Genomic DNA, 26,331 nt, shown 5'->3' with positions numbered 1-26,331 from the left:
TTGAGACACCAGACGCCTGAAATTTTTTGGAACGAGTCCGAGACAGACTGCATCTTGAACCAGAGATGAAAGCATGATACAGCATGATTCTGACAAAAATACCTTCAGTGCAGGCCAGTCTATGGCTGCCTATGGCTGCCCTGCACCTTCGGTGGTCAGGCCCTAATAAATTGATTCACGAGTTGCATGGGAAAATTCTTTGATTGTTCCTCATCCAAGTCACATTAATCAAACACCACAGGCAACATTTGAACTTCGGAAACACGGTTAACTGCTATTGTCTCTAGTCAATTCACATAGCTAATGGCACAGAAAAATACTTATTAGAGCTCATTAGACTATGAAAATTATCATCTGGTACAACTTCTTTTTGATCACAAACTTGCCAAAAATTAAATAAGTGAAGAAAGCTGTGCTGGATCATGACAGTCAACGGAAACCACTGCTCTAAAAAAAGGCACGGCTGCAATTGTCTAAAGGCCACAGCATATCTAAACATCTCTGTAAATGTACGCAGTGCCAAATTTGGAAAAACAGCACCAAGCCGCAATTCGACTGTGATGCATATGATGGTGAATACTTTCTGACAACTGTGTTTCTATCTCTTCTAAACTGACAAAGCCCATCAAATTATTTAGCGATGGGTTACAGTGACATCAGAACAGGCATTTTCAAATCTAAATTTACCATAGAAATGAATAAATTAATGTCAGCCATTTGGTTTTTAACCATGTTTTGTCTTACAAATCTTGACTGGAAGTACACAGCTTGTATAACAGCACAGGTTCATGAGGTCACTGATGCTGCATTACCGGGGCAGACAGGCACCTGGAGGGTGCTGCTGTTCCTGCTGATGTGAATGTTGATGATGCATGATAGCCTCTCTCTGATCAATTGGGTAGGTGGCTTCGTCTGTCGGAGCTTGCCCCCATCAAGGTCCAGCGGTAGCTTAATTTATTGGGACATGCACACAAAAGACAGGAGTGGTGGGGACACTGGATCTGGAATGAACATCAGTGAAGGAGTAAAAATATGCAGTATAATAACAACAAAATGTGACACTGCTTTTAACCCATCACTCTTGGTGAGAAGTGGGAAGCCATGACAGGGGCCCGGGAAGAATTGTGTGGGGACGGTGCTTTGCTCAGTGGCACCTTGGCCTTCTGATTACCTTACCTGCTAGGCCAACCATTGCACCTAGAAACAACCTGCCCTGTTTTACATAAAACCAGTCACATATGGGATCAAATTCCCCTTTTAACATTATATTATATATGAAACATTGACATATAAAAAAAATCCAAGGATGTAGTTCGTGATATGCTGTTTTAATTAAATCTGTGACATTTAGAATTACACACAACCTTATAGATTCTGACCAATAATTCTGGTTCTGCCCAATTTTATATATATATACTGCAGCAAGTAAGTGTTATTAATGCAATGAAGGGATGCTATCACATGCAATAACATATGTCTTACAGCATCTTTGTCCCTAATATAGATGCTCATATGACTGACATTACAGTACTGCACATAGCTATGGTGAATGAGGCTGAAGCTGTAAGTAATTTAGATGAATTCAAGAGCACAAGCACACATAGCAGTAAACCACACACTCACACGGAGACACAAAGTATTCAATCACTGTTTATTGAAACGGATTCATTGTCTTTCAGAGACAAAACCAGCCCCTCTAGTGTGACTCTCTGCACAGGAAGTAGGGCTGAAAAAAAATGAAAGCCTCAGGGAAGTGATGCTGCTTTTCACACAAAGGTAAAAGAAGAAAAGCGTGGCAAGTTAAAACGAGCAAACCCTCAGAAAAAAGCAGAGCCAGAGAGAATAATACTGATTACAGAGTAAAAGAAAACTTCCCCAAGATTCACAATAACCCCAACGAGAAGTGATATTGTACAGTTACAAAAAACGAGTCCTTTATGTTGTAATTGAGCCATTAACTGAAGAGTCATCACAACTTTTTTCATGCAATTATTAAAAAAAAAAAAAAAGACCTGAGGAGAGAGCCTTACACATTCAGGAGAGGTTATTTGTTGCCTCACCTACTTTTTACCGACAGAAAAGCTTTTTTTTTTACATAATATTAAATTTTACAGTTCTGATAGCGAGCACAAAAATGTAAAAGTTAAGATTTTTCAATATGACCAATACAAATCAAAGTTGTGCGCACCAACAAAACACTTTTAAATGCCTTGTGCACCATGGTATTTTACACATCTGTAATAGCCAAGTGAGAATGAAGCCTCTAGTGCATGCCCGGAAAGGTGTGTAGTAAAGTCTGTGTGTAAAAGAAGCATGCTTGCTGTCTGGGAATTGCCTCTATAATACAAAACAAACACACACACACACACACACACACACATTCTCATGACATTTCTCACTGTGAGACACACACACACACACATACATACATGCGCAGATGGCAGAAGTGTGTGATGCCATGACATCATTCAGCTTGTCTGAGATTATTTTTGGTGACGAAGCAAGGCCTGCCCCTGTGCGTGTCACACACACAGCCCACCACGGTGCGTTTAAAGAAACATGCCAGAGTAAAAAATGTTTCCGGTCGAATTTTTTTTTTTTATGAAAATTAAACGGAGCACAATGTGTCAGTAACTCCACACATAACTGCCCAGCTACTTTTCTAGACAGATGAAAATCATGAAAAATCAGAAATCTAACATTACCAAAACTGCAATGCTCTACTACTGATACACAACATTTTAATCGTGCGCATGTTCCTTTAACACCAATTTATGAAATCACACTAGACCCAGCAGGTGATGAGAGGCCAGTTTCATCTGCGAACTGTGACTGGTCATTGGCTGGAAGGAGACTAGAGGTCAGCAACATACAAAACACTGTAAATGCAGGTTTTAGGCGTTTCTATGTCACACTGCTTTTGAAGGCAGTCCTATGATGCCTTCATAATACGTTATACTACGCTTTTATTTACAGCTTCTGGCCCATAGTAGTAAACAGCATTCAAGTTATAGAAAAGAAAATGAAAAAATACACGCACAAAACGTGCACACGCTCACACACAGTCACCTTCAGAACATTACAAATTGCATGCCTCCACGGAAAACAGAGCCTTACAGTACATGTTTCTAGTCAAATATCAAAAGACGAGTTTTATATGCCGTGTTGTCAGTGTGCTTTCGGTATGGTGGGTAGTCTCCGCACGCGTCTCAGGCTGTGCTCGACGTACAGAAGAAAAGGAGAACCTTTCTGCTGGAAGCTCCAATATTACACAGCGGCGGAAGCCATTTTCACTCTGAAGATTTTCTTGAAAAATAAGAAGTATAAAGTCTCTCTCTCGCAAGTCCTAGAAAATGATGTCTGGATGTTTGTGTTTTTGTTTTTTTGTTTTTTTTATCCATTCACTGACATAAAACTGTATTATAAACTGCAGAAACTGTAATAGAATGCAAAGTTTTAAACTATTTTAAATGTTCACATTGTTTGAAGCATGATTTTGGCAGTTCAGAGGACACTTATTCAGGGCAACCGGTCCATCTCCAGGTTCCATGTACAGGGTTAACGTACAATAAGCTTTCTGTTTCATCTCACATTACGCCATAAAACAGGATATATATTATATTCATGTGTTTGAGAGTAAAAAGTAAACCAAGGTAGTGACTACATTCATGTTGATTCACATGCAATACACATAATGATTGGCCATGTACGTACAAGGAAGGTATCACATGAAGGAAAAAAATCACTAAACAGCACATCTTTCAAAATTGTTTGGAAAAAAGTTGTTTTTGGAGAATTATTCTGATATGTTATTGCAGTGGGATCTTGTGGGACAGGGGTCTCAGAGGGGGAGCTGGATGTGGATCCTGGTTTCATCTATTTAGAGGCCTAAATTAGTCCTTTAGGATCTGTGCGGAGCAGCAGTCCCACAATATCATCTGGAAGATCTACAGCAAAGTGCTAACATTCCATGAGCAGCGTCCACCTTTATACAACCTGATAAACAATCTAATAGAACTCTAATACTTCCAATACAACTCTGTTAGGTTTAAAGATAAATATATTTTGATTGAGATAAATATGGACGGTCTTTCCTCATCATACTGTGATATGCTGTATGTATTAAAGATAATTATGTGACAAGTTTCTGCAATCCTCATGAATGGTCTGTCGGTGGATACACCGCAGTGAACTTGTACCAGCATGATAATATAAAATACGGATATTTTCTCAAAAATACATATTTACATTCAGTAATGATGTGTCTACACTCACATGAAGCTTAATTTAAATCAATGTGTCGTTTTATGAAGTGGTTAATTCTCACTACAATATCTTTAGACAGGAAGTGATGTTGATTGTTAGACCAGGATTGATCAGAAACACTTGAATTACCATCATATGTGTATCAAGTATAAACAACATCGCATCCAATCGACATGGAGGACATGAAGGCCTTTTGTGTTGTCGAGTAAGTGGAGGCATAAATGGACTTCAAGTAAGAGATGAGAGGCAGGGATGGAACGGAGAGCAGGGACACAGGGACGGGGGGGATGGAGTGGTAGAGGGAGGGCAGAGGAGCTTGATTCTCCCCCTCTCTGGGTCCCCACGCAGCCAGCAGTTAAGCAGGGTCATGAAGGAGGCGTCGCACTCAAGCCCTCCAGCACTTTAGCTGAAACTGATGAGATATACAGAGAGGGAACAAGAACAGGAACAAATCAGTCAGAGGAACAAAAAAGTTGCAATATAATTGTTAATATTTTAATAACAATAATAATAATTAAATAATAAATATGATTATTAGTTTGGATGTTTTGTGTGTTATTATCAAAACAACAACAACCATATAAATGATTATGATGACTATGATTATAGAAACTATATTCATTATTATTGTTTATATGATTGTTGATATTATTGTTTATTACTGTTGTTATAACATGAACACCAAACACATGTTTTGGAGCTTAATAAAAATGTGATATTGACTAATTGAAGATTATACATTTATTTAATGTGATCCTTCTTTGATTGATTGATTTATTGAATGTAGGTAATCCTTACAGGTGACACCTTTTTTATCAAATCAATTGATTGATAGAGAGACAGAATTAAGATGTTTTATTTGTCACATCCACTGTTGTACTATATGTTGTAAAAGGTGCCCTCTGCAAAGTTTGAAAGTGAAAGTGAAGTGATTGTCATTGTGATCCACTGCAGCACAGCACACGATGACACAGCGAAATGTGTCCTCTGCTTTTAACCATCACCCTTGGTGAGCAGTGTGTGGGGACGGTGCTTTGCTCACTGGCTCCTCAGTGGCACCTTGGCGGATCGGGATTCGAACCGGCAACCTTCTGATTACGGGGCCGCTTCCTTAACCGCTAGGCCGCCACTTTAAAGTAGATTAAAGAAAATTTAGAAACAGAGAAACAAACAGTCAAAAGATTATATTTATATAAGTTGGAGCCCATTTTGAAGAATCAAATGCAAGAATCAGAAAGTGTTTGCTGGATCTGTCTTTTTCAGAGCTTTTTTTTCAGTACCTTTACGTTTGTTCAATAGTCCTCATCAAAAGCCACTCTTCAACTTTTTGCCTTGTTTACATTTTTTTGGTTGTTGTTTACTGTGTATGCTATTTCATAGTCCGGTATCTTCAGTCTGTTCTATAGTGTAAAAAATGCAGGACCCATAAATGAGCAGGTAAGTCCAAACTTTTGACTGGTAGAGTGTATTTCAGTACATCTGAATTTATGTCACCGTCCATTCTCACCACCAGATGACACTACAGAGCTTTGTCTCTGGTGGTCCATTATCTTACCTGGCCTGCTTACTTGGTGATGGCAGAGGGCGCTCCTGAGCGGTGGAAGTGGACAATCTGCCACTTCCCGTCCCGACGGTGCCAGATGCGCGTCTCCTCAGACTGGGCGGTGCGCGGCATGCCGTTGTTGTCGATGTACTGTGTGATGCGGATGTAGGCGATGCATGCCGCTTCCTCGCCAATCAGGTGGATGTGAGGGTTGAGGATGGTGGTGTGGACCGGCTTGCTGTTCTTTGACCACACTGAAGAGGTGAGAGATCGATAAGACTTTACTGAAACTGGCGAGTCAATAGAATCACAAGTTATTTTTAACACAAAGGAGTCCTGCCTCGCAATGATTCATCACTGCAGGCTCCTCGAGTGGTCCTACCATCCAACATCTCCAGAAGCCTCTCAAACCTCAAATCTCAATCCAATCATACAGTGTGCACACTGATATACATTAGAACATGTGCGTGAGTGAGTAAAATGTGTCTTTGGTATCACCTAGGTGACCATTTGAGTGCATTAAATTCAGACAAACTCCTTTCCTAATTTGCAAAGATTAATCTATTAAACTTTTCAATTACTCTCTCCAAGCCTCTTTCTAATTGTCCCTGTCAGGCCCATTAAAGCTACTTCCTCTTCCTAAGGGAGGGGCAGCTATTAGAAGCGAGAAGTGTTCAAACCTCACTGGCAATAAATATGAAAATCTATGTTGCGGAGAAGCCGACCGTCTGTGGTCTCAGCTGACAGGAAGCATGGCACTGCTAATGGCGGCTGCGTCCACTTTAAGAGAGCCACATGTGGATTCCGTGTTCTATTATTTCTCTCATTATTGCATTTTGCTGGAAGAAAAAAAACTCTCATTCCAGTTTGACCTTTTGTTCTCATGCAGCGAAGAGACTGTGATGAGTGCCCGCATTTGCAGCGGCCGCTGGTGATCTCTGTATGTTTTAACCTCGCGAAACCTTAACATCTCCCTGACCACCAGGGAGTAGAAATGGTTCACTCTATTACACAAAATGGTCAGTTTATGAAGGTTAATAAGCTGGTTTCACTTGGCCTTCGTTATGAAGACCCATCGCAATGAGAGCTGCAGTACAACACAGTTCCCCTCGCTTTTGTGATGTTAGGGCAGAACTTACGGTTCTCAAAGTAGAAACGGTGGAAGTCCAGACCTTCTACCAGGTTTCCCAGTGCTTCAGGTTCAAAAGCTGTGACGCTTGGGTCACACATCTTCCTACAGAAGAAGAGGAGAGGAACACTGATAGAAAAGACCGTTTTAATCATGTATGGTTGAGTTTTCCAATAGTGTTAAACACGACTAACAGCACTGGTCATCCTCCGGCCCATCTGAACCCTCAGGAGCATCTGAACTGGCTCCAAGCACTGCTTCCGATCAGGTAATGACCACAACACCACAGACGGTGTCTGTGGACAAGTGCCCACTGCAGTCTCACAACAGATGCCCGCCACGGTACCTACCAGCATCGGTCACTGGCTCTAGTCCTTCTTTCTCCAGACACAAGTTACAAGCTTTCAAAGAAAGAAAGGACTAAACATGACCCGCTAACCAACCCAGCACCTTTTCAGTGTTCCCAATTTTATCTTTTAAATCCTCTAAGCAAACATTAGCACAATAAAGAGGAGAAAAACGCAAAGTCTGAACCTGAACCCAAGAAAGAAACAGCTCAGGCTAGAAAAGGTGCCGTGATTCACATATTTTGTCAGCCCCACAAAACTATATTTTAAAGCTACACGCAGGCCGCTCAGAAGCCCGCGGCAACGTTAGTGAACAGGTTTCTCCCGCAGACAATCTGATCAAGTCTCGCTGTTGGAGCAAGGGAAGCGGAAGAGATACAAAACAACGTGACAGGAGGAAAGTGTAGTGGCACAAAGGCAAAGGAAAAGCGGTGAGTCTGGGACAGCGAGAGAGGAAGCAGCAGGTTATCTTTAGAGACTCGGCAAGTCTGAAAGCTACATTTGGGTGATGATGTGTGCGAGTGTGAGTTCGGCTCCCGTTATATTTTAGGACACTGTATACGACCGTGCAGGGGAAAATGGCAGATTTTTTCCGTGCTCTCGGCACATGGCCGGCTGGAAAAAAGGTAGCAGATTCTTTCCAGAGGCCCGGTCAGGCAGATGAGAGGAGCTCTGCCCTTGCACACACATGCTGTTAGAAGCAGACGTCTTTTTTTATTTTTTCTAAGAATCCGTCCCCGGTTCATGGATGCAAATTGAGGTCTAAACCTCCTCCCAGGCCCTGTCTGTGTTAAAGCACCTCCGAATTAACCTCAGGTCCCCTCCCAGGAGGGGATCATGGCAACAGCCACAGCCGGTAGACTGCTTAGGCTTTCACAGCCAAAAGTCTTTTTTGGCAAATGAAGGCCACACGCATAGTTTAAGCTGTGGAGCCAGAATCTGTCATACGAGCAGGTGCTTTGTTCCGTGACGCTAGCCCTGTAGTGTTTTTCGGTGGTGAGATACAGTACTCCAGTGCTCCAACATCCGAACAGTCGGGCTCAGTACCAGGACCGGCGGCTCGTCACATTCAACTAACAATGTCCGCCTCACGAGGATTTTTACAGTCTCTGAGAGCTGATTGGCTGACACTATGACCACTCCCTTGATTCCCTTTTATTATTAAACATATCGGCAAGGTTTTGTAGACAATATTAAAATGTAACGAAAATTGCAATCACAAATCTTTCAATAAGTTACACCCTTTTCAGATGTGACTATAACGGATTACAATTATCATTTTTTCAGTAATTAAATTTAACGTTACATGCAACCCGTTTCCCCTCAACAATGTGACCTGTTAAATTTAATTTGCACCCAGATTTTTTTGCTTGTCACTTCTCTTTTCACAGAGGGGTCCAGAGGAAACCAGAAGGCCAGGAAGCATCGTATGGATCCAGCAATTACATCCCATCTCATAATCCACAGCTATTCACAGCCTCACACACAGCAGACCACAGCGAGCAACGGAGCACGCATCGCCCTGCTGAAGCCCATTGCAAAGTCTACGCTGGCGCCGGGAACGTGGCTGAGGTCCGAGCATCGAAGCCTCCTGCTGTTACGGTGAACCAGGCTGGGATGTAAAAACGTAAAAAAAAAACACAGACGGCGGTACGTATTCAGAATACTAGAATGCTGTATGGAGCCTCTGCTGTCAGTCTGCGTTACATACGTTTATTACCCACATTTAGGCAGTAGGTACAATATAGTGACATTCAAAAATAAAATATGCTGCAGTTTAAAATATATATATTTTCATGTATGTTCTACGTTTGCAAGATTGCTGGTATTTGTACTTTAAAAATGTTTAAAATTGTATATGAAATTGTACATTTGGTCATAAACTATGTTAATAATATATGTTAAATATAACATAGTTTTTCCCCAGAAAAAGGTAAAATATACATATTAATATGCCTGTGTTTTTATTCAGGCAAATGCATTTTAATAAAGATCAGGGTCCCCATCACAGGTAGAATTGGAACATCTTGCCCGTTTAGGGAACGTCACCCCGCGTCTGACTCAAACATCAGAGCTGCAGAACAGAACAGCAGTTAGACATGAATGATTCATCCAGTCAACAACTGCAGATAAGTAACGCAGGCGGGGGACCAAAAAAATAAAAAGGGTCGAGAGAAAAGCAGCCGAGACCAAACATGAAACCGAAATCGATAAAGAGCAGGAGTCGGGGTGTGGCCACGCCACTTACGTGTAGCTCTCAAAGTCGCCGTTGCTGATTGCCTCGATGAGCTGCTCCGTCACCTTGATGATCTCCTGCTTTCTCACTAGAACACAGACACAGAGCTTCTTCACAGCCAGCCGGAATCCATTGCTGCACCCAAAGCCGTTCCTTCCCAAAATGCTGCGTTTTCTTCCCCGATGCATTTCAGCAGCCAAGATATTCTCCTCCTGCTTTTGTTTTTGTCAAGTAGCTATAACAGTGATGATAGCCACACATTTACATGCCATCTATATACCTGGGTGGTAGTAGCCTAGTGGGTAATGCACTCGCCTATGAACCAGAAGACCCAGGTTCAAACCCCACTTACTACCATTGTGTCCCTGAGCAAGACACTTAACCCCGAGTGTCTCCAGTGGGGGACTGTCCCTGTAACTACTGGTGGTAAGTCTCTCTGGATAAGGGTGTCAGGGTGCTGTAAATGTAAATGTATATGTGTTTTCAGAGTGTGTGGTGAATTTTGCAAATCTGTGTTTGCCTATCCTTCACTCTGCCGTTGTAAAGTGTACATCTATGCGTAGTGATCTTTACAGCCATTCGAGAGTGTGTGTGTGTGTGTGTGTGTGTGTGTGTTTGAGCACTTTATTGTGCAGGGGGTATAAGTGTGTGTGTGCGCTGCATTGTGCAGGACTGCGCTGCTGTGTTGCGAGAATGTGGGGGCCGTTCTGCCCACGCTGAGAGCTGACAGTGCCAGCAGGAAGAGCGCTCTCCTCCCACCGATGCCTGCTTTTATCGAGAAGTTCGAGCAGCAAGGTCAGTTCTGGCCTTCCTGGGTCCACATCCTCCCTGCAGTCACTTCCTGCACCCCTCCAGCTCCGTAGCGCCCCTGTACCCAGCTACACACCAGCAATGCACAGTGCGGGATGAGAGAAGACAAATGAAGATCAGATCTTCATTTGTCAAAATCCCGTAATCACCTTAAGTCAATGAAATGATTAATTCTGGACCCTTCCCTCCAATGGCTGACTAATTCACCCTACATTCCACCGGGCGCTCTCTCTTTCTCTCTCTCCCCACCCACACCCCATCTCTGCTCGCTGCCCCCCCCCTCGCCGCCGTCCACAGCCGGCCCTGTGGGAGTACGTCAAGTTAATCACATTATACATCTGGCCTTCTTGAGAGAGAACAGAAAGCGAGAGGAACAGAAAAAAAAAAAATCTATTCTTTCCAAAGCGGCATTAAAGGGTGAACTTCGGATTCAAAAGAAAAAAAGACGAGAGCGGCGTTCACAGACCTTCGCCGCCCAGGTAACGCCTCCCCCACCCTCAGTTACCTAACAGCCTTGCTCACGTCCATTCAGTCAAAGAGGAAAACTCGCTCTGTTCGAGCTTTTTAAAATCTCCCTGAAGTGGTCCTGAGCGGCACTAATCACCCGAGGGCCCTGGTGCACGACACTTGAGCCGTGGAACGTCGGGCTGAAACCCAAGTAGAAGACCGGGCTGCTATTAATGTCCCTGTTGTGCTGCTGGAAGATGTATTTATATCTTTATTAAGAGTCGCCTTCAGAGCTGCCGAAAGACAAGAGCCAACAGCTTTGAGTGTAAAATTTGACTGGAGCGGAACAAATCGGGGCTACGTAATCTCCACTGTCCCGCCATCCTACGTCTCTGGAAGCGACGCCAAGGCGGTCTTACCTCTGGTGTCCTCGTCCTCGATGGTGGTATTAGTGCTCTCTGAGGACTCCTGAAAAATGATATACAAACAGTTTCAGAGTAAGTGAGGACGGGGGGGGGGGGGTCAAGACGACGGCGTCCCCATCCCATCTTCTGCCTCCTGCTGCCTTCGAAGGAATAAAGAAAAAATAAACCGGGTCCCTTCGGCCACCGCGGCGTTAGTGGAATTTAAGGGCTCGGAGTCGAGAGGCGGGGCAACAGGGAGAACATTTACATCGAGAAAGACAGCTTGTCCCACACTGACCCAACTGAGAGAAACGCACAGTAAGCTACAGTACCGAAAAATAACCAAAAAACAAAACAAAGCAGCACGTATTGGGCAACATCAGAGATGAGATGTCCACAACGACAAAAAGAAAGTCCAGCTCCATTCTGAATGATTTGCTCATTCGCTTTTTTGATTGGTTGGTTGTTGTTTTAAATAAAAGGTAATGCAGTGTGACTTTCCCTGTTAGGCGGAAAAAGTCGGCTAGTACGGGAGCTCCGCAGAGACGCCCGGCCAGGAGGATGGGGTTGGGGGGGAATATCACACTCACCATCAGCTGGACGCTGGAACTGGACTTCCTTTTCTGGAAGAGAAATGAGAAGAGGTTAAACAGGAACACGCACAATGAGATGGAGACGGAGGCCAGGGTGCGACAGAGAGAGGCCAGAGAGAACTCCATGCTGTAGTGTGTATGAGTGTGTGTGTGTGTGTGTGTGTGTGTGTGGCTGTTTAGGAGAGTGAGTCTCTCGGTCAGTGCCAGTTCCCTGGTTCCTGGTTGCTGGTGTACCCGATGGAAGCTACAGGGCCACAGGCAGGAAGGAATGCCTTTGATGGGGGAGGCAGTGTGGGCACTGCTCCGGCTCGAGAGGCATTCCTCAATAATCCTCAATCAAACGGCATGCCTCCGACACAAGCGGCACAAGGGTCCTTTATCCCCGTGGCGATAAGGTAACATCAGCGCAATCACACGCCGACTCACACCAATAACAAAAAACTCTATACCTGTAAAACCTGCTCATTTGTTCTTGGTAATTTAATATTTTCTTTTCAAAGCATTGGATATAAGAACGCTTCAAACCAGTAGAATTGTGAGAGCAGCTCATGAACATAGCTGAGAACAAAATGTCCTCACAAAGATTGGAAAAAATTAAATATTACAGGTGCATGACACTGGGTCCTCACAAAGATGGACAGCCTGTGTGATCTTTGTGTCGGTGAATCAGAGCTGATAAAATCCTTAGCGCTCCGCTTGTTTCAGGATGCTGCTTTTTTGTTTTGTGGCTTTCTGCACGCAGCTGCTGTCCAGACCTGAGTAATGGTGGCACGTGGACAGGACACTAAAGCCCAAAGAAGCAAAACTCAGAGCAAGACTGAGCCCAGTGACTGAACAGGATACAGAAACAGCAAGAAGCATTAACAGTCAAAAAAGCCAAATGTATAGTTTTATACGTTGTTTAAGGAATTTCATTTAATATGTTTTTAATGCAATTTTATACACTCCTGTGTACCTTTATATGATGGTTAAATTTTATACATTGCTATATATGATGATAGATTAATATTATATATTATATTATATTATATATAATATGGCAAATCTTTTTACTATATATATATATATATATATATATATACTGTTAGAATTAGATTCCATGACTGTAACATTCATGATGTTTTTTAATCAATATCCCAAATTGAAATGGCCTCAACATACAGTCTTTTACTTGATTATCGAAAGGTTGATGAATAGATCAACACTGCCAGTCAAAAAAGTGAACATTTGTAGAATCCATTACAGGAAATACATATCTAACTTTTTGATTCTTGTAAATGGCAGCTTCATGAGATGCTTGTTGAGTGCAGGAAAAGCAGACAACAAAGGGCTCAACACAGGAACTTAAGTTGGCCGAGAAATTCTGTCATCTCTGCAAAATATTAGCTGCCTTGAAGAGCTATAAAATATAAAACATGTTGCCTTGTTTCTGTTGACCAAGCAACCTAGCGCATCATTTTCTAGTTTTTTTTAGACTTCAGTCTTGTTCTACAATGTAAGAACAGTAAGAAAATTACCTATAAATGAGTAGGTATATTTAAACTTTTGACCGGTGGTCCACACATACACTTTTCTCTTCTGCATGTCTTTAGCAAAGCTGATTCATTGTTCATCAAATCAAATGACTCAATATCGACACAATTTTGCTAAATGTTGCATCTGCTGCATCTATTTGCCTTTTCGCTTTCTGGTTTTGTGATTAAAAGTGCCGTTCTTCGCAACAGTTTGTTGTTGTGTGAGATGAGAAGAAAAGGTGCAACTAACCCCCCCCGTGAAGGTTTTCACATCTTTAGGTCCAATGGTGAGTGCGACATATCACAACATTACAAAACAATGTTATCTGTATTTCATTTTAGAAAGGCTATGAGAGAAATAGATTAAAACTTATTTGAAATATGAAGATGTTCAATGCATATTGTAAAAGCATTTCAAATACCAGTGTGTTTATGTGGTAATCATGACTGAGCATTATTTTAAATGCTGCGTACGTTTTACACCTTGTGCGCATCCTGCATAATACTGAGCCTTCGGTGCATCAGCTGCCACGTGAACAACTGGCCATTAAGCCCAGACATTCTTGTCTTAAACAGCCCAATGCGTCCCTACCTTTACGCCATCTGTCTTCTTGTTGGCCCCGCTCTTGCCTCCTGAACGGGAAACAAAGAGAAACAGGGAGATGGCAATCAAAAAGGGCACAAACGCCCAAAAGAGAAGTGCGAAGGGCATTGCAAGCTGCTCCTCTCCAGGTTGTGTAACTTCCAGAGAAATCTTAGAAAGCAATCCTAACAGTTTGTCTCCTGCAGTCACATTGTTCACAAAAGTCACTTCAAAAGTTTGTCGGACGTTCCTTCAACATCGGTCCAACAAGGCTTTGTGGATGAAAGGCGTCTCCTTTTACCCAGAGGGCCCCGAGGTTCTGCTCCAGCATTAGAGACTGAGGCTGGCTGCTCAGGACGGGTCCCTGATATAGGAGCACTTGAGATAGGCGGGCAGCATTGGGGAGCAGCAGAGCCACATTCCTTCACGGGCTAAACTGTGTTGATGACCCAAGCGCCATGCCCCGTCCCTGTTGTTCTCTTCAGTCTTCTTTCACTCCCACCCAGTTTTCCTTTCTCTGCCTTGCACCGCTCTGTCGATTTCTAGCCATCCATCCCTCCTCTCTCGCTCTCTCTCTCTCTCTCTCCTTTCATTGCTCACCCACTCGCCATGCCAGCACTGCAATCGTTAATTTATTGCCCTGGCTGAGAGCTGGGCCAGGGTGTTTCCCCTGCCCGTCTTTATTTTCTTCAACATGTTGGCTAATTTTAACTCTGGTCCGGCCCCCCGCGGACCCTTGCCGTCCCAGCAGCCATGGGCGTGGCCATGTAGGGTGTAGCCCAATCCTAAGCCCCCTGACCTTGTGACCTCACTGGCTCAGAAGGAACCCTGTGCTATTAAGGGTCTTCTGCGCAATAAGACTGCGGCAGAGCGATGCTTCCCCAGGGAGAATGTGCTTTCAACCTCTTCTAATCAGCCATTACAGCGGAAAGAGCAGAACTGGCCCTGGACCAGTGCTTAACGCGGCACTTCCGAGCCACGCCCCTGCTCAAGTCCAGGAGCTGGCTATCTATTAAAGAAAAAGTGCAGATCTGTCTCCAGTTACAGCACTAGTAGACGCGAATAGGGGCCACATAAATAGGTCTGGGCCGTAATCTGTCTGCAAATCTTTTGACAGTGGCTCCTTCTGTCACTTTCGTGGGGGTAAAGATAGACCAGCAGAGTGAGTGGGGCAAAGGATGAATGACAGTGCCTAGGGGGTTCTTCCCAGGGTTTAACCTTAGCAAGGTCTCATAGCAATCACAGCTGAGGAACTTGGCTTCCAATCAAAACTTTTTGGCAAGTGTGTATCTTTGACTGTGTGTGTGTGTGTGTGTGTGTGTGTGTGTGTGTGTGTGTGCGTGTTAAACAAGGCAGATTTCACTTCACATTCTAACGGAATCACCACCCTCTCCTCTTGTTAAACTTGAACGATACCTATAAAGTGTGTGACTACTGTGACATTATGGTGCCTGAGATGAATAAAATTCCACATCTGGTGTGGGAATGTTGCAGTTCCAACTGAGTGTCAGTTACAGGGAAGGCATCAGCCCTTGAGACACAACAAAATGGACAATGGGGAGCAAACATATGTCCCCGCTACTGGTGGAGGTGGTGAGGGATATTTGCAGAGCAGAGACTTGGAGGCAGATGGCTGCGCCGCTGCAAGCGGCAACTTTTGTCGACAAGCAGTCCACATTGTGATAAGTGGCTTCGTTGAACAGATGGCCGCCATCTTCCAACTTCAATGTCATCATTAAGACAATGCTGTCACTTCAGAGAGAAGCATGTAGCTAAAGTTTATTTTTTCACTAAAATGTCCCTTGCTGACCTTCAAAATTCCCTGGAATATAATTCCATATGTTTTTACACCATTTGCAAAAATTAAAAGCTTCTGAATTATTTATAATAAAATCTTCATCTGGTTTTCCATTTTCATTACAATGTAAAAAAAAAAAAAAAAAGTTAGGGTAAGGTCTGTCTGACCTCCGGAAAATTCGACTTTACAACCATTACATGTTCACCCTGTTTCCAACAGCTGCAGGAAGGGCTTAGATTGCAGCCTGGCACGATGATCTGCGCTTGACAGTGCTTTCTGCAGGTGTAGACCATGGCGATCTTCTGGAAGGCACTGTAGCTGAGACCTGAGATTCTGGCATCACAACCTCTCAGCTCCCATCAGGTATTCTCGAAACCAAAGTGCTGTTTGTCATTTTTGGCATCTGGGATATTTCCTATTCCTATTCGACAAATTTACGATGGTTAACAGCCGGCCTTAATGCTCACCTGAGAAGTTGCGTGTGGCCAGCATTGTGGTCAGGATGGCTCCCTGAAAGGAAGAAAAAAAAAAAAAGGAAGAGACTGGTTCACGTGATTGGAAAACAGTAATGAGAAACAGGAAGAGGGTGGGAATATGGTCCCAGTGCCGGGGAGCCGATCTGACGCTGCAGCATCTGTATCTGATATGAATTTAAGACCAATCTGTAAAGCGGAACTTTCGCGTCCTCCCGGCGGTACACGCAGGAGTGGCGCCAAACAAGAGTCACGGCATCAGGGCACAGTTTCTCGCTCCCCCTTTCCATCTTGTTGCTTGCCTGCTCTGTCAAATTGATTTTGCTGTTCTGAAGCCACAGGGCACGGACCAGAGGGAGGGAAGAGAGAACAAACAGAGGTAGAAAAAAGGTAGAAGACACAAACCCCGCAGTTCTTTTTTTTTTTTAACCCATTTGCTGTGTAAATTCTCTGAGGCTTAAACACTGTCTTGTTTTTATCATTAGCTGTGGAGGCTCCCAAATTCTTAAGAGCCTTCTCTGAACTTATAATCATTATAAAACCTGAGAATGCAGCATGGAAGAGGCTATGCAAATCTTTTTGTAAATAGCGGATGGATTAAAGTAAGTGCTCTCAGGGGAATGCATCTGCAACATAAAACACCACAAATTGGGTTGCTTTGAGCAATGATTCACAACAAAAATATGGAAAACAATATACAATATATGGAGTTTTTTTTTTTCCTTCTTACCTTCAGCTTCCTGCGAGCGTTGAACTTCTTCAGGCACTCCACGGTCTCCTGTCTATGCATGCAGGAGGCCACAGTGGAGCGATGCTGGGGAGCAAAAAAGACAGACCGGTTCACCTTAAGGTGGCCAACTGTGCTACAGGTTTATTGTATTGCCCTTTAAAGTAAACAGGGCCCTTCTGGACATGAATACATAAATAATGATCAGTCAGCTGCTGGTATTGATGGGTGATGTTTCTGTCTGTATTGTAATAGGATGTTTTTATATAACTTCTCATGCAAATATGCAGACCAGGCCAAACAGTGGTGGGAAATTGGGAAGCTTTCAAATATATGTGGGCCATTTCAGGATTATAACAGACTAAAGGCATCCACATTACACCAGAAAATATTTATTTTATTTTATGATATCTCTCTTAATTAAAGAGTGATTGCATTAGCATATGTTTGTGTATTTAGAGTACAAAGTATAAATATAATCCAATTGCCCCAGAGAGTAGATTCCTGCAGAATCCATACACAAGATGATCACAGCCACTGATTTCAGCTAATTAGGCAATTAATGTCACCATTAAACTCCGAAGTCCCCTTAATATGGCAATGGTTGTCTTCAATTGGTCTTTTGCCTTGTTGATTTAAGAAAAAAAAAGAAAAGTTCTCACTGAGATCCACGGGTGCTTGAGGGCCTCGGCAGCAGTGATGCGCTTGGCAGGGTTGATGGTCAGCATCTTGTTAATGAGGTCCTTTGCTTCGGGCGTCACCGTGTCCCACTCAGGTGATGGGAACTGTCAAGGAGAGGGGCCAGAAAAAGAGATGAAATGACCAAGCATGACAAGGAAAATTAAGGGTTGTCATCTTATGTGATGTTTACAATTACATCGCCATGAATCTCTTTATAGACAAAATATAGTCTGCATATTTGCAGCAATAGATCAAGTGAGCAAAAAAAACATTTTTGAGGTTAAAAATACTAACATCAGAAACAAATGCTGTGTGTTATTAAATTCCACCTAAACATTATTATATCTATGACCTGTAGCTGGCATCAATTTACTATGGTGAAATTATCCAGGCGGTTATGAGGCATCACCAGAACCGGTACCATCAATTGAAAAGCAAGTGCCTTCCGGTGGACAATAAAAAAGGTAATTAAGTAAGCGTGACTGCCGCAATTGATGCTGGCCGCAAATCTATTCAAATAATTACCATCTGCTCAGAAATCTGCCTGCAGAGTGCAAAACGAGCTAAACGGGTGACATTCATTTTCATGGTACATAGTCTGGCTCATCTATGGCTCGAAATAAGGTGCCGTGCTGTACTGACATCATACGCTCCAGCCTTGATCTGCTGGTACAGTCTGTGCTGATCTTCGTCCCAGAAGGGAGGGTAGCCCACCAGGAGGATGTACAGAATTACACCTGGAAGACAGGAGGCAGGAGGAAGAGTGGGCTTCTTAAAAGATGAGTGGGAGTCCAGCATTCACACCACAAAGACAGGCGCTCGGCTCTATGGCTCTGACTCAGTGCCTTCGAACATGATGTTAAATCACAGTCAAAGCAAAGCGAGCTCTATGACAGGTTAGTCTGGGATGGGAGGAGAAATGTGATGGCCCACACCCAACACCTGTTTTAAACCACAAAACCTAGACCACATTCTCGCCCATTTTTCACTTTGGCCCAACCTGTCCCATCACTACATAAAAAAATGGAGCATGTGGGAAGTGTTCGCAATATAAACAGAGAAATGAACAAAAAGAAACGATACAGGATGGCTTGCTGGTTATCTGTAATTTGGAGAGGATGAACTCTCTCATGCTGGTCTGCACTTCTTCGTGAAGATGTGTCAAACTGGCCCAAATAGAAACCAGAACCTCTTTTTACAAGAACAATTAGATCACCGGTATCAAAAAATACTAGTATCGGTAGACTCCCAATGAAAGACGGCACCACTTTTTCGGACAATAAAGAAGCTTCTATTTTTCTTCACAAAGTTAAATAAAGGAGGAGAATTTAGGGACCCATCTTAACCGGGAAATATTGTTCTTTGTTGTTTTATCTTTATACAGTATATTTACACTCAACCCACTCCAGCCTGAAGCCGTGCCCCCTCATTCAAGGGACTCCCACAAGGCTGGGAAAGCCAGAAGGCCGAGGTGGAGCCTTTCACTGTGTCAGAGACACGTAAACCAGAGGGTGTCTCTTCCACCCACTCCTCGCCCAGCATCCTCGCTGCATCTCCTGCGAGACCCTCACTGCCTCCATGCACTGTCGGCAGGGCCGGGGGCTTCAGCACTGAGACGGCCCACGTATCTCAGACGTGGAGGATGGAACGAGCGCAGAACGCCACCGAAAAACGCAAGCAAAGCAAGCATTCGGTTTACAGAGGCAAAGAATGCATTCAATTTAGCAGCGAGGTGTACTTGAGGTGCAATAGCTTAGCATCAACTTGATCTCTGAACATTCTGCTACATAGCATGGAACATACAGTACAGGCCAAAAGTTTGGACACACCTTCTTTTCTTTATTCTCATGACCATTTACATTGGTACATTCTCACTGAAGGCATCAAAACTATGAATGAACACATGTGGAGTTATGTACTTAACAAAAAGTGGAGACCTGGCCTCCACAGTCACCGGACCTGAACCCAATCCAGATGGTTTGGGGTCAGCTGGACAGCAGAGTGAAGGCAAAGGGGCCAACAAGTGCCAAACACCTCTGGGAACTCCTTCAAGACTGTCAACCATTTCAGGTGACGACCTCTTGAAGCTCATCGAGCAGTAATCAGAGCAAAGGGCGGCTATTTTGGAGAAACTAGAATATAAAACGTGTTTTCAGTTATTTCACATTTTTTTGTGAAGTACGTAACCTTCAGTGAGAATCGACCAATGTAAATGGTCATGAAAATAAAGAAAACACAAGAGAAGGTGTGTCCAAACTTTTGGCCTGTACTGTATGTTGAGGTGTGCAGCACAAACTCATTTATATTGATCAATTTTGGGGTATATTATGCTGTCCTGCTAAATTGTGAAGTGTGTCAAACAATAGCTGAGATTAAAAAAACAATTGTCTGTCTGTTATGCTAGGTTGTAGAACGGGGGTTAAAAGGTCACGTTTCCTGTTTCAGTAGGTACAAAGCACGAGACCTTCAAGGCAGAAATTAACATGAAAATAAACACACTTACTGAAAAAAAAAACGAAGTGAAGATTAACTGGAAAGTGAAAAGACCCGTTAGCTTCAATGATTTTACAGAATAATAAGCAAATGCCCATGGACCAGCCGTCCAGAATACAGCACATGTTCTGAACTCATAAAGGAGGAGCATCAGTGGCAGCAAGGTGTAAGAAGATGATTGGTGTTCTATTTGTTGCACCTACCACAAGCCCACAGATCCACGGCTTTGCCATATGGGTCTTTCCTCAGGACCTCGGGGGACAGGTATCCAGGTGTTCCAGCAAAGCCTGGCAGAAAACAAAAAACCTGAGACACGTACACTGTCGCCGTCCCCACATTAGCCACAGCAGTCCTACAAAAGGCTGAAATAGTTTTATGGTTTAGGGAATTAACTTCAGTTGACGTCAGGGAATTGATGTGAGCTTTACGTGCACGTTTACATTTCAGTCTTAAATGTACTGGATCGCTCTGAAACTGGGTTAGCGCCAGTGACTAGATCAACCCAGGGCAAGAACAAATGAGTTTTTACGCTGTATAAAAAAAAGTGTATAATTCAGTCAACGATATTTTGAGATTACCGTCTGCAATCAGGGTCAGGTTAACCAACCTATACCCAGCTATAGAGAACAGAAAAACCTACTACATCTATGTGTTGTAACTTGAAACAATGAGGATAAGTTCCCATTTATAACTCTATCATTACGAACAAAAAGCCCTGCTTCAGTATTACATTGACACCTTGATAATTATCCTCCCCCAAAGTGAGAATGGGGCTAATTAAGCAGATAGCACTCAGAGCTATGTTTCACTTTCCTTGCAGTGGCCCTTAATTTGATGGAGGCGTAAGGGAGACGTGCCCAACTTTTCTAGAAGCACCAAGCATCATTCCTTTATCTCGCTTAATAAGCACATTTGGGAGTTTTAAGATGAAGGAATTCTACCTATTACCGTAATGGCTGGGAATGTGTCTGCTGCTGTGACAATAACCCGAGGCACCTGAGATGTGTTTTGATATTGTAAAAACCTTATTGTGGTTTAATTAATGATTTGCCTTAAGATTAAACTAATTTTTAATAAGGTTTGTAGTGTAAAAGTTTTTTTTGTACCAGATTAATGTTGTGTGTCACACTATTATAGTCTAGTAACAGTGCATCTATACAGTTTTACCCTTTTTTTTACAATTACAGCATTAATTAGACACCCTTATCCAGAGCTACTTATGATCAGTAGTTACAGGGACAGTTACCCCTGGTGATACTCACAATGAACAGGGACACAATGCTCAGGTACACAATGGTAGTAAGTGGGGTTTGAATCCGTGACTTTGCGATGTTGGTTCCAAGGCAAGTTTGTTACCAACTAGGCTACTTACCACCCTTGTATTTCAGTTGCAACTAAATGTTTTTCATTGGAGGAATAAGAATCATGCTTTGATAATAATCGAATCCCCAAAACTAGAGTTCCTGAGCCCATGCAGTCAGAGGGGCTGAAATATTGTAGTTAATATACCTCCATTAGCTCAGCGACAATAACATGATTATGGGGTGCTAAAAATATTAGCACCCCAAACATCAAATAGTAAGTTCTTAATCCATTTGAGACTACAGACATTATAGTATATAATGTCTGTTTATGTTAATAGTTAATAGTTGTTAATAGTTAATGTTAGCATTTTCACGTTACTAATAGTCATTTGCGTATATGCATTCTTATACATTAACCCAGGAATATATAGTAAAAACTAGAGAGTTGTGTGTGTGTGTGTGTGTGTTAGGGATCTAGAGAAAGGCAGGCAGAGGAAATGATTTTGTGTCTGAAACTGAGACATCATGAAGGCATCAGTCGGCTGGCAGACCCTTAGCTGGACAGAAACATTCTCAGGGGAAATCTGTAATGCATTCAGCGTCAATTACTCACAGTTTTCTATCAAAACATTTTCAAGAAATCTGTGTTGCCCTTTTCAGCCAAATATTATTCATACTCCCAAAATCCCACATGACAACCACATCAGACAGTGCCATAAAGGTGTGACAGACACTCGGAGACTGATAGGATCAATTATAAATCCAGAGGGAACTGATTTCAAAGTCTTGATTTATGTAAACAGATTCATTGATGCTTGAGCATAAATATTCATGCATTCAGAGATGGGCTTGTGGCTCACGGTCTAAAATGCAGCAGACTCTGCGAAAAGGAATCGGCCGTGATGTGAACGATTCCTGCTACACGTTTACCTGCTGGTTATGGTCTATTGGTGACACGCCCGTGTTAACTTGTGTCGGGTCACATTTTATTCTGTTCATCCGGCACATACAAATATAAAATGGTCTGGTGTTGGACAGCTGCACTTGAAATTCCCTTTTCATTGGGTTGTAAGGATTTTGCTGTTAACCTGGTCAGAGAATTTCAGATCGTGTTCTTTTATGGAGAATTTGTCCAGACACCAGGCTGTGGTGTGACCGACGGACATCACTTGACATGGGAAACTTTCATTTAAATTCGGCAGAAACACAGTTACAAACCATTATATTTATGACTTTTTTCCCAATTTTACGAAACTTCCGAGTTTCAGCTTGCAATTACTTCCAAGAGACATGGACAATGCCATAAAGTAGCAAAATGTTGTCAACATTAAATAAAACTCTCGAACAGTTAATGTCATTGGCAGTAAACTTTGGAGACATTTGATCGGCTACACATTTAAGGAAGCTTAAAAAATATCTCGCTGTTGTATGTTCTACGGCATGAATAGATTCAAGGAATTTCTGATCATCTACAGGCTGGGAAGAAACACACTTCACTGGACCAAGTCGATTATGTGAAAATATTGCAAAACTGCCCCCCCCCACATTGTTTGATTAAAGCTCTTAAAGGAAGCTCAAGGGACATGATGTTAAAAACAGTAATTGATTCCAGTGACCTCTTCGATCCAGTGGCACCAATAACAGAGTGACAGTCGATTTGTTTAAACAGGAAAATCTGGAATTTTTTTAACAGGATGGTGAAATTCAGCAGGCAGCTGAAATAATGAGTTTAGATGGAGCTCTGGTGAAATTTCAGTTTCAGTGGGGACTCATAAATAAAAAATTTACTTGATGTTCTCTCTCTCTCTGTCCTTCTTGCTCTCTCCCACTAATTTTTTTCAGCAAGCAATCAACCGCCAGAAGAGAACATTTGTTTTAATTCTATTCCATAATTAATATTTTTTCAAGACAATGCGCATGGTCACATGCCAAATTTGTTATGTGGGAAATGATTTTGCATGGTGCTCTGGCTCTATGTGAACAGAATTGCTTTTTAAAGTAATAACGGCTTACTGGTATTTCACGAAACCATATCCAGAGTTGCATCACATTTGAAAAGACAATGAACACAGAACTGAGATATAGCAGAGCTCTGACTACCCTGATCAGACTAACCCCTGCAAAGCATTCCGCATTAATTATGCAGTAATGAAGTGATTATAATGTATAAAAGCATGTAGAAACCCTAATAGCATGGAACAGAAAGTGAAAGAGAAGGTAAATCTGGTGCCAACGGCCATTTACCGAACCATGCCTGCTGCTCTCCCTCCACTTCAATGGCCAGGCCAAAGTCCGCCAGCTTCACTGCAGCTCCCTTGGACTTGGAGGCCAGAAGCAGGTTCTCAGGCTGAAAGGAACATAAAAGTGGGGTGCATATTTGGCTGAATAGAATACAGATTACATATCATTGCAGTGTTTCAGCGTCCTGAAAAAACCCAGCCACCCACTCGCCATCCTCCATCCCATTCTGATGAACAAATGAGCATTTCCTCCCCCTCCTCCTCTCCTTCCACTCGTACTGCTCTGTCTGTATGACTTACTGCCCCTCACAAACACATGCAGACACATCTGAGCCCACACAGATGCAGCTCATCTTTCAACCTCACCTCCAAGAAGTACAGCCAGGAGAGGTGGAACGTACTGAATGAATTCTGTGTGTGTGTGTGTGTGTGTGTGTGTGTGTGTGTGTGTGTGTGTGTGTGTGTGTGTGTGTGTGTGTTTTCATATGTATGATGTTCCACAAATTATGCCACACATTAGACCGGCTTTGGAGGATTCTGAAGACGTTTCTAATCACCAAATCCACACTCATTGTCTTCATTGACCTGACCTACTTTGTCACCCCTTTTAGATATGTGTCACAAAAGCCCACCAGGCACTGAAAACATGTGGAGCACTGAAGGACTGAACAGTATGGATCACACACATCGCTTGGTGGAAGGAACTGCCAGATCTCTACACAATGCACCATTTATCACAGCACGTACTCATGTAATGCTGAATAGTTTGAGTTCCCCCATTGCACCGACACTCTAAACAGATTTTATACTTTTCTCCAGAGAATGCCATTTCATAGCTGGGTTGGCAATTAACATTCTTTAAAAACTAATTAGAGATTTCTGATCGGAAATATTTATTTTATCTTTCTGTTGCAGTTTTCCACATAGAGGAAACAGGGAAATTAAAAAGTGTTACATTTAAATCCCTGATCTGGGAATCATATGAAGCTTGAAAAAAAAAAAAAAACACCAAAAAAGACCACCAAGACAAGGAACAAACCACTTAATTATCTCCTCGATGCTGCATTTCACAGCAGCAAAAAAGCAGCAGCGGCTGCAGCAGCAGCAGCAGCAGCAGCATTTTTATTTTTATTTCAGCCATTAGTTTGACAGCCAGGGGACAGGAAATGGCTGGAGTGTTGACCCAGGGTGCGCTGTGTCCCCTGCTGGGATCAGCCCCACTCCCACCCCCCCTTCCCTTCCCCACTGGCGCTGTTTGGGCACTAAGCGGGGGAGTAATGGCATCAGCGGCTCCATCTCCATCCCACGCGCCGCTCCATACCGCACCACGCTCTAAGTGATGCATAATTACCTCACATATTTCAGCTTGCCGGTTATTCTGCCCCCGCTGGGGGGAGGAAGAGCCTCCAGTAAAAAAGCCTGAATTGGCCACACATAACAAGCTCACCCTGCCCATCACACGGGGTTGTGACCTTTCAGATGGGCAATGGGTAATCATTGGGGGTTGAGGTATTAGGTGTGATTGGCTGATGACTTTTTTTTTTAAATGAAAAGCCTGATGCACTGGATTCTTAGAGCCACACATTTTTTTTTTTGGTTGTAATTAAAACCTCTTCATGATTTACATTTCTTATTCATGGAAATGGGTTTCTAGCTACAAAGGCTACCAATTAGTTGATTTAATATTTTTGATGAATAGAATGAGCAGAGTGTTGCATCACATTTTGTTCCAGACACTTTGAGTGGGAGGATGAACTTGAAAGGAAAGGGAGAAAAAAAAAGTGGTTGTTACCTTGAGGTCTCTGTGCACAACCCCCATCTGGTGACAGTGAAGCACAGCCTCCAGGATCTGCTGAATACAGTGGCTGCACGCAGAACAGACAGGCAAACAACGAGTACGGCCAGCGGCAACACCAAACTGACAATTAGCCCTGACATAACCGGCCCGGCAAGGTTCTGGTGGGACGGGTCTGACTGAAGGTGATCTATATTCCTGGCAAATCGGCGCGGTGCTAATTAACTGGCGGGCGGCGTTGCCTGTCTCACATAGGATTAGTCCACCAAGAAAGCAGAAGGCTCTTCTTCTGGGAGAGGCCACTCCGTCTGATTCCTTTCATTAACTTCATCACTGGGAATTAATGACATCGACTCAGTGGCTCGTCTTGTAGATCAGAGGACATTTGCTGCCTGGGCTCTGAAGATCGATATATCTGAGAAGAAAATGCCTTTTTCTCACTTGTTTGTTTTACACCATCTCTGTGCTCCTAATTGCTCTGGTTTCCGCCGCTGTGTAACGTGTTGACCTGAGATGGTGCCCCCCCTTACCTGGCGTCGGCTTCGCTGTAGTACTCCCTGGCGACGATGTCTTCGAAGAGCTCCCCACCTGTCACTCTGGTGGACAGACAGACAGCATTATGCAATCCCAGGAGGACAAAGATGGCCACTGGAGCATGTGACAGACGAGGCGGTGGGAGGGAGAGCCATCTAATATACCTTCTGTCAAAACCAAGACCCTCACTCTTCCAGCACAAGGGCCGCTGGGTAAAACTATTTTATGTCACCGCGCATTTACGCTGCCGTCTCGGACTGAATGAGAAAGGTTTGGTTGTGTGGTCGACTTTGTTGAGCATCGGGCTCCCACCACCCCATCTGACCCCAGATTTACATAAGTCGAGAGGAACCATAATCAGTTCTATGATGCGCAAGGCCACAGATCTTGACATTTTAAAAGTGCTGACATGAT

At 43.2% G+C, this 26,331-nt stretch overlaps 1 protein-coding gene across 4 annotated transcripts in view; it reads right to left on the bottom strand.

The window, feature by feature from the left end:
- Positions 1-3,442: 3,442 nt before the first annotated feature.
- camk2a (calcium/calmodulin-dependent protein kinase II alpha) overlaps positions 3,443-26,331 on the bottom strand; it is a 40,530-nt gene continuing 17,641 nt past the window's right edge. Inside the window, exons 5-19 of one of the 4 annotated variants that reach the window (XM_028984268.1) lie at positions 25,914-25,979; positions 25,381-25,453; positions 23,593-23,695; positions 20,248-20,331; positions 18,194-18,288; positions 17,533-17,655; positions 16,874-16,957; positions 16,138-16,180; positions 13,882-13,922; positions 11,773-11,805; positions 11,198-11,246; positions 9,534-9,609; positions 6,949-7,043; positions 5,835-6,063; positions 3,443-4,678 (exon numbers count right to left, since the gene is read on the bottom strand). In XM_028984268.1, coding sequence (XP_028840101.1) covers positions 4,669-4,678; positions 5,835-6,063; positions 6,949-7,043; positions 9,534-9,609; positions 11,198-11,246; positions 11,773-11,805; positions 13,882-13,922; positions 16,138-16,180; positions 16,874-16,957; positions 17,533-17,655; positions 18,194-18,288; positions 20,248-20,331; positions 23,593-23,695; positions 25,381-25,453; positions 25,914-25,979 — 1,204 coding nt within the window. In that variant the 3' untranslated portion in view covers positions 3,443-4,668. Of the gene's footprint in view, positions 4,679-5,821; positions 6,064-6,948; positions 7,044-9,533; positions 9,610-11,197; positions 11,247-11,772; positions 11,806-13,881; positions 13,923-16,137; positions 16,181-16,873; positions 16,958-17,532; positions 17,656-18,193; positions 18,289-20,247; positions 20,332-23,592; positions 23,696-25,380; positions 25,454-25,913; positions 25,980-26,331 lie in introns of all 4 variants that reach the window. The other 3 variants (XM_028984269.1, XM_028984270.1, XM_028984271.1) reach the window with 3 other exon arrangements.

The sequence above is a fragment of the Denticeps clupeoides genome, chromosome 6 (assembly GCF_900700375.1).
Source record: "Denticeps clupeoides chromosome 6, fDenClu1.1, whole genome shotgun sequence".
NCBI classification, from domain to species: domain Eukaryota; kingdom Metazoa; phylum Chordata; class Actinopteri; order Clupeiformes; family Denticipitidae; genus Denticeps; species Denticeps clupeoides.
Note: the sequence above shows the minus strand (reverse complement) of the source record. Positions and strands in the feature narration are given on the sequence as shown.